This window comes from Zootoca vivipara, chromosome 11 (genome assembly GCF_965207765.1).
Source record: "Zootoca vivipara chromosome 11, rZooViv2.hap1.1, whole genome shotgun sequence".
Taxonomy (NCBI): Eukaryota; Metazoa; Chordata; class Lepidosauria; order Squamata; family Lacertidae; genus Zootoca; species Zootoca vivipara.
Genome location: NC_142594.1, coordinates 57,070,429 through 57,084,180, shown reverse-complemented (window position 1 = coordinate 57,084,180; position 13,752 = coordinate 57,070,429). Strand labels below are relative to the sequence as shown.

At 48.5% G+C, this 13,752-nt stretch overlaps 1 protein-coding gene across 8 annotated transcripts; it reads right to left on the bottom strand.

The window, feature by feature from the left end:
• Window positions 1-1,834: 1,834 nt before the first annotated feature.
• LOC118092209 (uncharacterized) lies at window positions 1,835-13,752 on the bottom strand. Of its 8 annotated transcripts, none has more exons than XM_060280522.2 (10): window positions 13,672-13,752; window positions 9,468-9,560; window positions 8,332-8,382; window positions 8,005-8,064; window positions 6,941-7,021; window positions 5,813-5,875; window positions 5,480-5,545; window positions 3,991-4,074; window positions 3,284-3,319; window positions 1,835-2,359 (listed from the first exon to the last, which is right to left on the bottom strand). In XM_060280522.2, exons 1-10 carry the CDS (start codon window positions 13,732-13,734, stop codon window positions 2,132-2,134), a joined length of 825 nt encoding a protein of 274 aa, XP_060136505.1. In that variant the 5' UTR covers window positions 13,735-13,752; the 3' UTR covers window positions 1,835-2,131. The 8 variants fall into 8 exon arrangements, with proteins under 8 accessions (XP_060136505.1, XP_088510086.1, XP_060136506.1 ...); XM_088653960.1 differs by having other exon boundaries at window positions 3,991-4,071; XM_060280523.2 differs by having other exon boundaries at window positions 9,468-9,557.

Genomic DNA, 13,752 nt, shown 5'->3' with positions numbered 1-13,752 from the left:
CTCGCTGCTTTATGTCCCCCCATAGCAGTCAGGAGGGGATGAGTCACGGAGGCGGCGCCAGTTGTTAAACATTAGTAAATCCAGCCTAGAGGAATCCCGGTGGTGTTGCTGCTCGACTGGGATTTTTCCATTTGAGCCCACACCTGGGCCAGGTGATGGGCCAGGACAACTTGGGAAATGGCAGCAGGGTGGTGAGTAAGGGGCTTTTTAAGCAGAGGTTGGATGGCCATCTGTCAGGGAAACTTGAGCTGAGATTCCTGCTTTGCAGGGGGTGGACTAGAGGACCCTTGGGGGTCCCTTCCAACTCAAAATTGGATGGCTCTAAGACATACCCTCCAGCATTCCTCAGATGAAAATAGGGACATTTCTCACTCCCCGCAAACTGATCCTTCTTGACTCCCCATTTTTTGTCGTCATCGTCGCCTGCCCCCTGGCCGCATAACATTTCATTTTAGAAGCATTTTTAGGGAAGGTTTTCATGTTTGAAGTTTTATTCTGTTTTTAGTGTTCTGTTAGGAGCCACCCAGAGTGGCTGGGGAGGCCCAGCCAGATGGGTGGGGTATAAATAATGAAATTATTATTATTATTCTCAGTGGTGGCGCCCACCCTGTGGAATGCCCTCCCATCGGATGTCAAAGAGGAAAACAACTATCTGCCCATCGTTCTGCCTGGACACTGAGGTCCAGCGCCGAGCGCCTTCTGGCAATTCCCTCCCTGCGAGAAGCCAAGTTGCAGGGAACTGGGCAGAGGGCCTTCTCGGTGGTGGCGCCCGCCCTGTGGAACGCCCTCCCAACAGATGTCAAAGAGGAAAACAGCTACCAGATTTTTAGAAGACATCTGAAGGCAGCCCTGTTTAGGGAGGCTTTTAATGTTTAATAGATTATTTTATTTCGTTTTCTGTTGGAAGCCGCCCAGAGTGGCTGGGGAAACCCAGCCAGATGGGTGGGGTATAAATAATAAATTATTGTTATTATTATTCCGGGAATGTCCCTGGGAAATCGGAACACGTGGAGGGTCTGCTCTCAGAGCTCAATTATTCTGGGGGGGTTAGGTGGAGACAAGAAGCATTTCCTTGCAGGTCCCAGCAAAGGAGATGTGCAAAGGATTGCTGCACATTTTAAACTTAAAGGGTGGCTGTGTCTCGGTTCAAATGTTGCTTCTGAAACTGCAGATTAGGTTCGTTTGTCAGTAAACACGAAGCTGGATCAAATTTATTCCCCTTCCCTAGATGGGGTTAAGCCCCACGGAATTCCATAAGACCTACTTCTGAGTGAACACAGATAGGATTACAGTGGTACCTTGGTTGTCAAACGCCTTGGTACTCAAACAACTTGGAACCCAAACACTGCAACCCCGGAAGTAAGTGCTCCGGTTTGCGAACTTTTTTCAGAAGCCGAACGTGCTCCATTTTGAGTGTTACGCTTCCGTTTTGAGTGTCACCTTGAGATCTGTCTGTTTTTGCTATTTATTTTGCTTTTTTTTGTTGTTTTTTGTGAGTTTGTGGAACCCAGTTCAGCTACTGATGGATTGATTGTGTGACTGCAGTACATTGTTTATTGCTTTCATTTTATGGATCAATGGTCTCATTAGATAGTAAAAGTCATGTTAAATTGCTGTTTTAGGGGTGGTTTTTAAAAGTCTGGAATGGATTAATCCGTTTTGCATTGCTTTCTATGGGAAAGCGTGCCTTGGTTTTGGAACGCTTTGGTTTTGGAACGGACTTCCGGAACAGATCAAGTTTGAGAACCAAGGAACAACTGTATGCTGTAAATCTCCTCACCCCAGCATGTTCCCAAATTCCAGAATCCTCCTTCCCAGCTGCTATTCTATTTTTTAAAAATTAAATAAAAATATTGCAATCACGGATGATTTATTGCATGGTTTGTTAATTAATTAATAGACTTCTTACACATCAAAATGTCTTCCAAGCAGTTTACAAGGATACAATCAGTGATAACACATAATTAGAATACTTCCAGCAACATATTTAGCTGCTATTCCTGTATGACAGGGGGTTGGACTAGATGACCCTTGGTGTGCCCTCCACCTCTATGATTCTACGATTACAGCTCATTCCGTGTCAGGTCTGGTCTTCAGCGTCCGTCGAGGACTCTGCGCCCTGGGTAGGGGCTCAGGCTTTGGGAGGTAGAGTAACTTCTTCGCTGGAATCTCCCTCGGACTCCGAGTGGCTTCCGATCCAAGTCTCCTTTGTGCTCCCCTGGGCAGGCGGGGCCACGATCATCAGCCCCGAGTAGCAGCCCCGGCAGACGGCCCGGGTACCCGAGCGCTGCTTTGCCCTGGCCCGCGCTGGGGCGGCCCCCCTCAGGGACCTCTTTGTCCTGGACTCGGACCTCGGCTCCTGCAGGGAAAGGGGAAAGAGGGAGGTGGGAGACAAAATTCACACACACACCCAGCATCCACCCAACCGCTTTGATCAGCGGAAACAACTACAGGTTTCACTTCACACCTGTTTCACATTTGGAACTCCCTGCCTCTTGATGCCAACCAAGCACCTTCGCCCTGCTCTTTTTGGCACCTGCTTAAAACATTCTTGCTTGGACAAGCCTCTCTGGATGCTTAGAAAGTCAGTGTTTGTTTCAGCCTGTTTTAGTATTTTACTTTTCAACTCCCATCGTGGATTTGCTGATTAATTTATTGTTCTATCTTTTGTAAACTGCTTTTTAGGAAATAATAATCGAGCAATATATAATTTCTACGAAACAAGCAAACAAACCCAGTGCGGAATCCGCTGAGACGATGAGCATGATGGGAAATAATAAAAGCCCAAGCTCAATAGTTTCATATGGTTTATTTAAATCATTGGGGGGGGTTACTGGGGGGGCACTAAGAGGCAAGGGGGTGGCCCTGGGGCACAGGAGGTGCTAATGACCACTGGGCATTAAAAGAGGGTGGGGGAAGTACCTTTTATCATCTGTGGTGGAATTGTAATGTAATCAGAAAATTCGGGGGAATGATATATAACAAAATGAAAAAAATGTTTAAATTAACCTTTGTTATAAAACAGTTGCTTTTTTATTGGGATTATAGGTACCGAGATCCCAAAAGATCAGAAGAGATTGTTCATGTATGCTACAACAGACGCTCGGATGTTGCTAGTCCAGAGATGGAAGGAAGAGACAGCCCAAACCAGAGAAGAATAGCAAATCAAGATGGCAAAATTAACTGGGAAGAAACAAAATAAAAAAATTCCTTCCAGCAGCACCTTTTTTATTTTGGTATGAGCTTTCGTGTGCATGCAACACGGACCAACACGGCTACCTACCTGTAACTTAACTGGGAAGCTCAGAGACCAAAAAGACTAGAAATTTTAAAAAAGAATGGGAAATGTTTAGAATGTATATACACAAAATTATTGCAAACAGGTTAAAACATTAGCAGGAGTCTAAATACACTTGCAATGCATCAGAAAGTATAGATAACTTAGGAAGATGAGAAATTGGAGAAGTATTGATATGAAGTTGAAAATAGAATCAAGAGGACCCATGGATGGGATGGGGGGAAGTCAGGAGATTCAGAGAAATCTCAACATGTGGAATGTGTATGATCTTTTGATGTAATTTCATCTTCCCTCTCTCTTTTTCTTTCTCTTTTTTGGAAAATCTAATTAAAAAATGATAACAAAAAATAAATAAAAGAGGGTGGAGGAGAAGCCTATCGATGGCCACTAGCTACAAGGACCATGCTTTGCCTCCAAAGAGGCAGAGATGCTTCTGAAATACCTGTGCCTAGGAAGTGTGCCACAAACAGAGGGCTGGATGAGTCCTTATATACTCTCTCCTGCAGACTCTGGAAGGCTCAGATTTGCCATCACCTCAACCTGGAATAATCCCCTTCCTTGCCTCCATTCCCACAAGGACTCCTATTTCACCTGCGAATGAGAGCCTTGCCAAGCTGGGCAAACATCTCTTTCTTAGGCTGGGCTCCCCCCAAGACAGGGATTCCTTCCCCCCCCCCCAGGCCCAGACATACCTGCTGGCTTCGCTCCAGGGGTGGAAAGGTGGGATCCTGAATCCACAAGCGAACTGGGAGCTGCTCTACCTGCGGACGGCGCTGCTGCAATTCAGGATGGTATAATGCTTAGGCCAAGTGGGGGGAAGAGAGAATTTTATGAGACATACCCACCCACCCCCCAGCTGTCCATCTTCTGTCCTTGGAGAGGCAAACCAGCTGTGGGTTAAGACGCAAAGCCAGAAGCCGCCGGTTCCTCGTTTGCCAAGGAGCAGCTGGCTGTGCAGAGCGCTGATTGGATAGCTTGGGTGGCAGTAACACAGCCATTCCCCGCCCACAGGGGATATTTTCCAAAGCCCCATTTAAAACCCTGAAGAATTGGCATTTCAGAAAGAGGTATGAGCCCGTGCAAAAGAGCATCTGCACAGAATGGAATCTTTCCTCCCATTACAGTGGTAACTTGGTACTCAAACAACTTGGAACCGAAAAATGGCAAACCTGGAAGTAAGTTGTCAGAGGGTCATCGAGGCTACTCTAGAATAACTCCACTTGAGTCCAGTTTGTCTTTAAAGACTTTTATTGTGCATAGTATTTTCAGTGCAGAGATAGCTTAAAACATGACCTCTCAGTCCGAACCAGAATCCGGCAATGGCGTACGTCTGTATCTACGCCAGCAAAGTAGTCGGGGCGCCCCAAAACGCCTCCCCCTTGACCTGCGTCGTGGCGCTCTCCTTAACTCTTCTGCTGGAAGGAGCGATGCCCTCTCAGTCTCCTCCCGGTCAAGGCGGTGGAAGGGCTCTCCAGCATCCTTGAGCCCTTGCCCGCATCTCTCCTCCCCTGAGCCTTCCCCTCTTTCTGCCCGCTGGTTTCTCTCTCCCTCCGAGTCTTTCCCCTCCCCCCGGCTACTTCAGACTGCTCCCCATGCTTGGCGAGGTGGACGTCAGGATGATGGGGGCTGGCTCCCTGTAGGGAGTCACCCTTACATAAGTGTTTCGGTTTGCGAACATTTTTCGGAAGCCGAGCATTCGCCGTTTTGACTGTTACACTGAGGTCTGTCTGTTTTTGCTATTTATTTTGTGTTTGCGCCTTTTCCTTTTCCTTTTTGTGACTGTGTGGAACGCAGTTCAACTACTGATTGATTGATTGATTATGTGACTACAGTACATTTTTTATTGCTTTCATTTGATGGATAAATGGTCTCGTTAGATAGTAACATTCATGTTAAATTGCTGTTTTAGGAGTGGTTTTTAAAAGCCTGGACCAGATTAATCCGTTTTGCGTTGCTTTCTATGGGAAAGCGTGCCTTGGTTTTGGAATGGACTTCCGGAACGGATCAAGTTTGAGAACCAAGGTACCACTGTTTTTCCATGACTGTTCCTTCATTTACCTTTTCACACCCACTAGCTGCCAATCCGTCTCTGTGTCCACAGAGGAGCAGCTCAGAGACAAGCTCAGCACCTCTCCTCCTCTTGGTGGAAAACTAAGCTCACGACATTCCCTTTGTGCTTACCGGTACCTGATGAAGAGGTGAGAAACAACTGGGACAGAACCTCTGCCTTCGGGATTCTCTTGAATCCTGTTCACGGAAGGAAAAGAGCATCAAAGTGCTGCTTTCACTGTTCACAGCCAGCCCAGGAACAGGCAGAGAGAAATCTCCGCGTTGGAGCCAAAACAGAGCCAGGGTCAGGGCAAGGTTTCCAGGCCTTCTCCTTGGGCTGCCGGATTGTGAAGCTGACCCAGTGGACATCGAGGGGGCTTTTTATGGCAAGGGAGTGAGGGGACTCCAGACAAGGCAGGGGAGCTCCCGCTGCCCACCTTCCAGCCCCCACAGCCCCAAACATACCTGGAGGCTTTGTTCCACACCTGGCAACTCCTCCACCGATCGGACATTTCTCTTGGCAGCCTCCTGCAGAAGGAATGAAATTTAGAGGGCCATACAGTTCCACAAGAGAGCATCGCATTTCAACCTTGCAAGATACTGAGACGAAGCTTGGTTGTGGGAGAAAAGAAAACTTTTCCCGAGCGGCTCCACCACTCCTCCATCTTCTCTCCTTTGAGGGACGGCCCTGCTGTGGATTCACAATCTCTTGAGACACAAACCCAGAAGCCACTGGCTCCCCCTGTGTCAAGGAGAATCTGGCAGCGCCAAGTGTGGATTGTCTAGCCTTGGTTGCCGTCAGACAAAGCTGTGTAGCATCCGAGGCAGGGATTTAGTCTAGGGGGAAGGTGCACCAACCTGCCCCCACATTTGAAAGCAGCACGGACCCCACAGAACTCCCTGCCTCTTGATGCCAACCAAGCACCTTCGCCATGCTCTTTTTGGCACCTGCTTAACATTCTGGCTTGGACAAGCCTGTCCGGATGCTTGGAAAATCAATGTTTGTTTCAGCCTGTTTTCGTATTAAACTTTTCCACTCCCATTGTGGATTTGTTGATTAATTGATTGTTCTATCTTTTGTAAAATGCTTTTTAGAAAATAATAATCGAGCAATATATAATTTCTACGAAACAAGCCCAAGCTCAGTAGTTTCATATGATTTATTAAATCATTGGTGGATTACTGGGGGGGGGGAGAGGACTAAGAGGCAAGGGGGTGGCACTGGGGCACAGGAGGTGTTGATGACCATTGGGCATTAAAAGAGGGTGGAGGAGAGGCCTGTCGACGGCCACTAGCCACAAAGACCATGCTTTGCCTCCAAAGAGGCAGAGATGCTTGTGAAATACCTGTGCCTAGGAAGTGTGCCACAAACAGAGGGCTGGATGAGTCCTTTCTCTCTCCTGCAGACTCTGGAAGGCTGAGATTTGCCATCACCTCAACCTGGAATAATCCCCTTCCTTGCCTCCATTCCCACAAGGACTCCTATTTCACCCGCGAATGAGAGCCTTGCCAAGCTGGGCAAACATCTCTTTCTTAGGCTGGGCTCCCCCCAAGACAGGGATTCCTTCTCCCACCCCCCAGGCCCAGACATACCTGTTGGCTTCGCTCCGGGGGTGGAAAGGTGGGAGCCTGAATCCACAAGCGAACTGGGCGCTGCTCTTCCAGTGGAGGGCGCTGCAATTCAGGATGGTATAATGATATAACGCTTAGGCCACGTGGATGGGTGGGGGGAAGAGAGTATTTTATGAGAGATACCCCCCTCCCCAGCTGTCCATCTTCTGTCCTCGGAGAGGCAAACCAGCCGTGGGTTAAGACGCAAAGCCAGAAGCCGCCGGTTCCTCGTTTGCCAAGGAGCAGCTGGCTGTGCAGAGCACTGATTGGCAAGCTTGGGTGGCAGTCACACAGCCATTCCCCGCCCACAGGGGATATTCTCCAACGCCCCATTTAAAACCCTGAAGAATTGGCATTTCAGAAAGAGGTATGAGCCCGTGCAAAAGAGCATCTGCACAGAATGGAATCTTTCCTCCCATTACAGTGGTAACTTGGTACTCAAACAACTTGGAACCCAAACACTGCAAACCTGGAAGTAAGTGTTTCGGTTTGCAAACATTTTTCGGAAGCCGAACATTCGCCGTTTTGAGTGTTACACTGAGGTCTGTATGTTTTTGCTATTTATTTTGTGTTTGCGCCTTTTTCTTTTCATTTTTGTGACTGTGTGGAACTCAGTTCAACTACGGATTGATTGATTGATTATGTGACTACAGTACATTTTCTTTTGCTTTCATTTGATGCATCAATGGTCTCGTTGGATAGTAGCAGATAAGTATAAGTATGTAGATAGTAAAATTCATGTGAAGTTGCTCTTTTAGGGGTGGTTTTTAAAAGCCTGGAACGGATTAATCCGTTTTGCATTGCTTTCTATGGGAAAGCGTGCCTTGGTTTTGGAACGCTTTGGTTTTGGAACGGACTTCCGGAACGGATCAAGTTTGCGAACCAAGGTACCACTGTTTTTCCGTGACTGTTCCTTCATTTACCTTTTCACACCCACTAGCTGCCAATCTATCTCTGTGTCCACAGAGGAGCAGCTCAGAGACAAGCTCAGCACCTCTCCTCCTCTTGGTGGAAAACTAAGCTCACGACATTCCCTTTGTGCTTACCTGCTCAAGAGATGTGTAACAACCAGGACAGAACCTCCGCCTTAGGGGTTCTCTCGGCACCTGTTCATGGAAGGAAAAGAGCATCAAAGTGCTGCTTTCACTCTTCACAGCCAGCCCAGGAACAGGCAGAGAGAAATCTCCGTGTTGGAGCCAAAACAGAGTCAGGGTCAGGGCAAGGTTACCAGGCCTTCTCCTTGGGCTGCCGGATTGTGAAGCTGACCCAGTGGATATCGAGGCTGCTTTTTCTGGCAAGGGAGTGAGGGGTCTCCGGACGAGGCAGGGGGGCTCCCTCTGCCCACCTTCCAGCCCCCACAGCCCCAAACATACCTGCAGGCCTGGCAACTCCTCCACCGATCGGACATTTCTTTTGGGAGCCTCCTGCAGAAGGAATGAAATTCAGAGGGCCGTACATTCGCACAACAGGACATCGCATTTCAACCTTGCACAATACTGAGAGTTTTCCCGAGCGGCTCCACCACTCCTCCATCTTCTCTCCTTTGAGGGACGGCCCTGCTGTGGATTCACAATCTCTTGAGACACAAACCCAGAAGCCACTGGCTCTTCTCGTGTCAAGGAGAATCTGGCAGCGCCAAGTGTTGATTGTCTAGCCTTGGTTGCCGTCAGACAAAGCTGTGTAGCATCCGAGGCAGGGATTTAGTCTAGGGGGAAGGCGCACCAACCTGCCCCCACATCTGAAAGCAGCACGGACCCCGCGGAACTCCCTGCCTCTTGATGCCAACCAAGCACCTTCGCCGTGCTCTTTTTGGCACCTGCTTAAAACATTCTTGCTTGGACAAGCCTGTCTGGATGCTTGGAAAGTAAGTGTTTGTTTCAGCCTGTTTTAGTATTAAACTTTTCAACTCCCATCGTGGATTTGTTGATTAATTGATTGCTCTATCTTTAGTAAACTGCTTTTTAGGAAATAATAATCGAGCAATATATAATTTCTACGAAACAAGCAAACAAACCCAGTGCGGAATTTGCTGAGACGATGAGCATGATGGGAAATATTAAAAGCCCAAGCTCAATAGTTTCATATGATTTATTAAATCATTGGGGGATCCCTGGGGGGGGACTAAGAGACAAGGGGGGCACAGGAGGTGTTAATGACCATTGGGCATTAAAAGAGGGTGGAGGAGAAGCCTATCGATGTCCACTAGCCACAAAGACCATGCTTTGCCTCCAGAGTCAGGCGCAGAGAATCTTCTGAAATACCTGTGGCTAGGAAGTGTGCCACAAACAGAGGGCTGGATGAGTCCTTACTCTCTCCTGCAGACTCTGGAAGGCTCAGATTTGCCATCACCTCAACCTGGAATAATCCCCTTCCTTGCCTCCATTCCCACAAGGACTCCTATTTCACCTGCGAATGAGAGCCTTGCCAAGCTGGGCAAATATCTCTTTCTTAGGCTGGGCTCCCCACAATACAGGGATTCCTTCTCCCACCCCCCCAGGCCCAAACATACCTGCTGGCTTCGCTCCAGGGGTGGAAAGGTGGGACTCTGAATCTGAAAGTGATCTGGGTCGTAGAAAAGCTGCTCTTCCTGCGGACGGCGCTGCTGCAATTCAGGATGGTATAATGCTTAGGCCAAGTGGGGGGAAGAGAGTATTTTATGAGACGTACCCACCCACCCCCCAGCTGTCCATCTTCTGTCCTCGGAGTGGCAAACCAGCCGTGGGTTAAGATGCAAAGCCAGAAGCCGCCGGTTCCTCGTTTGCCAAGGAGCAGCTGGCTGTGCAGAGCACTGATTGGCCAGCTTGGGCGGCTGTCACACAGCCATTCCCCGCCCACAGCCCCATTTAAAACCCTGAAGAATTGGCATTTCAGAAAGAGGTATGAGCCCATCAAAAAGAGCATCTGCACAGAATGGAATATTTCCTCCCATTACAGTGGTGATTTGGTACTCAAACAACTTGGAACCGAAAAACAGCATACCTGGAAGTAAGTTGTCAGAGGGTCGTCGTGGCTACTCTAGAGTAACTCCGCTTGAGTCCAGTTTGTCTATAAAGACTTTTATTGTGCATAGTATTTACAGTGCAGAGATAGCTTAAAACATGACCTCTCAGTCCGAACCAGAATCCGGCAATGGCGTACGTCTGTTTCTACGCCAGCAAAGTAGTCGGGGCGCCCCAAAACGCCTCCCCCTTGACCTGCGTCGTGGCGCTCTCCTTAACTCTTGCGCTGGAAGAAGCGATGTCCTCTCAGCCTCCTCCCGGTCAAGGCGGTGGAAGGGCTCTCCAGCATCCTTGAGCCCTTGCCCGCATCTCTCCTCCCCTGAGCCTTCCCCTCGTTCCGCCCGCTGGTTTCTCTCTCCCTCCGAGTCTTTCCCCTCCCCCCGGCTACTTCAGACCCACTGCTGCTCCCCATGCTTGGCGAGGTGGACGTCAGGATGATGGGGGCAGGCTCCCTGTAGGGAGTCACCCCTACACAAGTGTTTCCGTTTGCGAACGTTTTTCGGAAGCCGAGCATTCGCCGTTTTGACTGTTACACCGAGGTCTGTCTGTTTTTGCTACTTATTTTGTGTTTGCGCCTTTTCCTTTTCCTTTCTGTGACCAACCTGCCCCCACATTTGAAAGCAGCATGGACCCCACGGAACTCCCTGACTCTTGATGCCAACCAAGCACCTTCGCCGTACTCTTTTTGAGACCTGCTTAAAACATTCTTTATTGGACAGGCTTGTTTGTTTGTTTCAGCCTGTTTTAGTATTTAAATTTTCAACTCCCATCGTGGATTTGTTGATTAATTTATTGTTTTATTTATACCCCACCCTCCCTAGTCAAAACCGGGCTCAGGGCGGCTGACACCAGTAAAATTACAATAAGACGTAAAAGAAAGAAAAACAATTAATTAAAATACGGGTTAAAATACAATTGAAATTTAAAATTTTAAAATGCAGCATCATTTTGAAGTAGCCCAAATCAAAACCATAAGGGAGGAAAACATAGGGGTCAGACTGAGTCCAGCCCAAAGGCCAGGTGGAAGAGCTCCGTCTTGCAGGCCTTGAGGATAGATGTCAAATCCTGCAGGGCCCTGGTCTCCTGTGAGAGAGCGTTGCACCAAGTCGGGGCCAATACTGAAAAGGCCCCGGCCCTAGTTGAGACCAATCTAACCACCTTATGGCTCGGGATTTCCAAAATGTTGTTATTTGTGCGCCTTAAGGTCCTCCGTGGGGCATACCAGGAGAGGTGGTCTGTTTGCCTTTCATTGGGGCCGTGGCTATGGGTCTCCTTTGCGTCCGAATTTACCACGCTACTGCTGCTGCGTGCGGTTTAAGGCTCTCCTCCAGTAACTCTCTCTCCTGCATCTTCTGGGCAGCCCCCTATTCCCCAGCCCACTATCCTGGTAATACTACTTATAATAATTTTATTACTTTGACCCCGTCCATCTAGCTGGGTTTCCCCAGCCACTCTGGGCGGCTGTCCCTGCGCTGTCTCCATTCCTACAAAGACTCATTTTTTTCTGGGTCCAGGCAGCCTCCGCAGGCAAGCCTGAGCTCTAGCGCTGAGGTGCCGTCCCTTTCACGAATTGCTGTCCAGAGTCCCTGGAAGAAGGTGCGCGTGATTGCACAAGGCCTGCAGGCAGCGGCAGGGTCAGGTAAATATCAGAAGAGGTGCTGGACAGTCTGTCCTCTCCCTCCTGGCCCTGGGCTTTCTGGGGACCTGGCATGGTGAAGCAGGGGCCGGGTGTGGGAAACCAGAGTCGCCCAGCCAGAGGCAACATTCTGATGGATTCTTTCCTGTGGGTTAAGATGGGCTCAGACTAGCGGGTCATATTGGGGCTCTGTACCGAGGAAGAAGCGGTAACAATAAAGGACATCTGAGCATGCACAGAGTGCTTTCGCCTCTTCTTCGCTGAGAAACCACGACCGATGCCACTTCGTTTTCAGAACTGGAGAGCACAACTTCCATGACTGAGAACCCAGAATTTCTTTTGGTTAGGAGCTAAGAGAATAAGAAACGTCTGGCTGCTGGATCAGGCCAGTGACCCGTTGAGCCCAGTATCCTGTTCTCACAGTGGCCAGCCAGGTGCTTATGAGAAACCCACAAGCAGGATCCGAGCATGAGAGCCCTCTCCCCTCCTGTGGCTTCCAGCAACTGCCACCATGGCCAGAGGCCACTGTTAGCCTCCTCCTCCTCCTCCTCCTCCTCCTCCTCCTCCTCCTCCTCCTCCTCCATTAATTTAGCTAATCCTCATAGAATCATAGAATTGTAGAGTTGGAAGGGACCCAGAGGAGCATCTAGTCCAACCCCTTGCAATGCAGGCAGGGGCGTACCCAGGATCAAAACTGGGGGGGGGGGGACAAGAGAGGGGAAGAGAGAGGAAAGGAAGTGAAATATACTCGGTGTCGAGAGAAGGAAGGAAGGAAGGAAGGAAGGAAGGAAGGAAGGAAGGAAGGAAGGAAGGAAGGAAGGAAGGGGTGGGTGAGAGAGAGAGAAGGAAAAAGAAGGAAAGAAAGGAAGGAAGGAAGGAAGAAGGAAGGAAGGAAGGAAGGAAGGAAGGAAGGAAGGAAGGAAGGAAGGAAGGAAGGAAGGAAGGGGTGAGAGAGAGAGAAGGGAGGGAGAGAGGGAGAGAGAAAAAGGAAGAAAGAAAGAGGGGGGAAGGAAGGATGGAAGGAAGGAAGAATGGAGCTCCTGTCCGCCCCCCCCAGCTCAGGCTGCTCCTCCCCCCCTCCCATGTTCCTGTTGCTGGCTGCAGCTGCGGAGGTGGCGGAAACAGCCCAATTTCCATAACCCGCAGCGACTTTCCCCCTTCAGTTTTCGGAGGGGAAAAGTGTGGGTTATGGTCCGTAAAATAGGGTGATTTTTTTCCTTCGGGGGGGGGCAGCTGCCCCCCTGGCCCTTGTTGGTACGCCCATGAATGCAGGAATAAAAGCGTATTTTGTAAAATGCACTTTGCATATTATGTATTCTCATAGGTGTCTAAGATGAAATATTATCTGGAAGAAGCACCACGGACAGAATAAATGCCACACACAGGAAGACAAGGATACAGTTTGAGTGCCTCACTTGTAGTTTTATAAATCACTTAATGCGTCGATACGAAGGGAAGTTGTTAATGTTGCAGTTGTTGTATAAGGGATTATTATAATGACTGGAATGTAATTGAAATTAATAAGATTTTGGAACGCAGAAATAAAGAAAATTCCATCAATTCTAGCATGCGGAGGACCACCTTATCTAAATTATATAATTTGGTTGAACAATTGGTATTACTAATTGTATTATAAACAGGAATTGGTATAATGAGGCTATTATTGGATCATGGTTGAAAACTAATAAAAATGATTATAAAAAGACAAAATATTATATTGATTGTGGTCTTTTCTAGGTTCTTGTAAAGCCATCCAAGTTGATGGCCGTCGCTGCCTCTTGTGGGAGGGAGTTCCATAGTTTAAACTATCTGCTGCATGGGAAAGAATGTCCTTTAGTCCATTCTGAATCTCCCAACCTGGCATGACGTTCAACGCCTATGAGTTCTTGTCTTTTGAGAGAGGGAGGAGAGGTTTTCTCCATGACTTTACAAACTTCTCTCGTGTCGCCTCTTCCTTTCCTTATCTCTAAACTAAAAAAAGAGGGAGGGAAACTTTCCTCTGTCCATTTTCTGTTCTCTGTGCACATGCATTTAAAATACTAGAAGAGTAATAACAGCGTTGCAAAAAATAAGCTCACCTGCCCTGTGCCAACAGCTGCAAAGGCGAAGAGAGAGGCCAGGACCAGCCCAAACGTCTTCATGGTTGCCAGTTTGTCTCT

Excerpts from the sequence above, each read along its gene's own strand:
- LOC118092209 (XM_060280522.2), bottom strand. The coding sequence starts at position 13,734 with ATGAAGACGTTTGGGCTGGTCCTGGCCTCTCTCTTCGCCTTTGCAGCT. Across the intron at positions 7,022-8,004 it reads GTTACACATCTCTTGAGCAG|CGCCCTCCACTGGAAGAGCA; the intron begins GTAAGCACAAAG and ends CCTGAATTGCAG. Across the intron at positions 4,075-5,479 it reads CACCTCTTCATCAGGTACCG|CAGCGCCGTCCGCAGGTAGA; the intron begins GTAAGCACAAAG and ends CCTGAATTGCAG.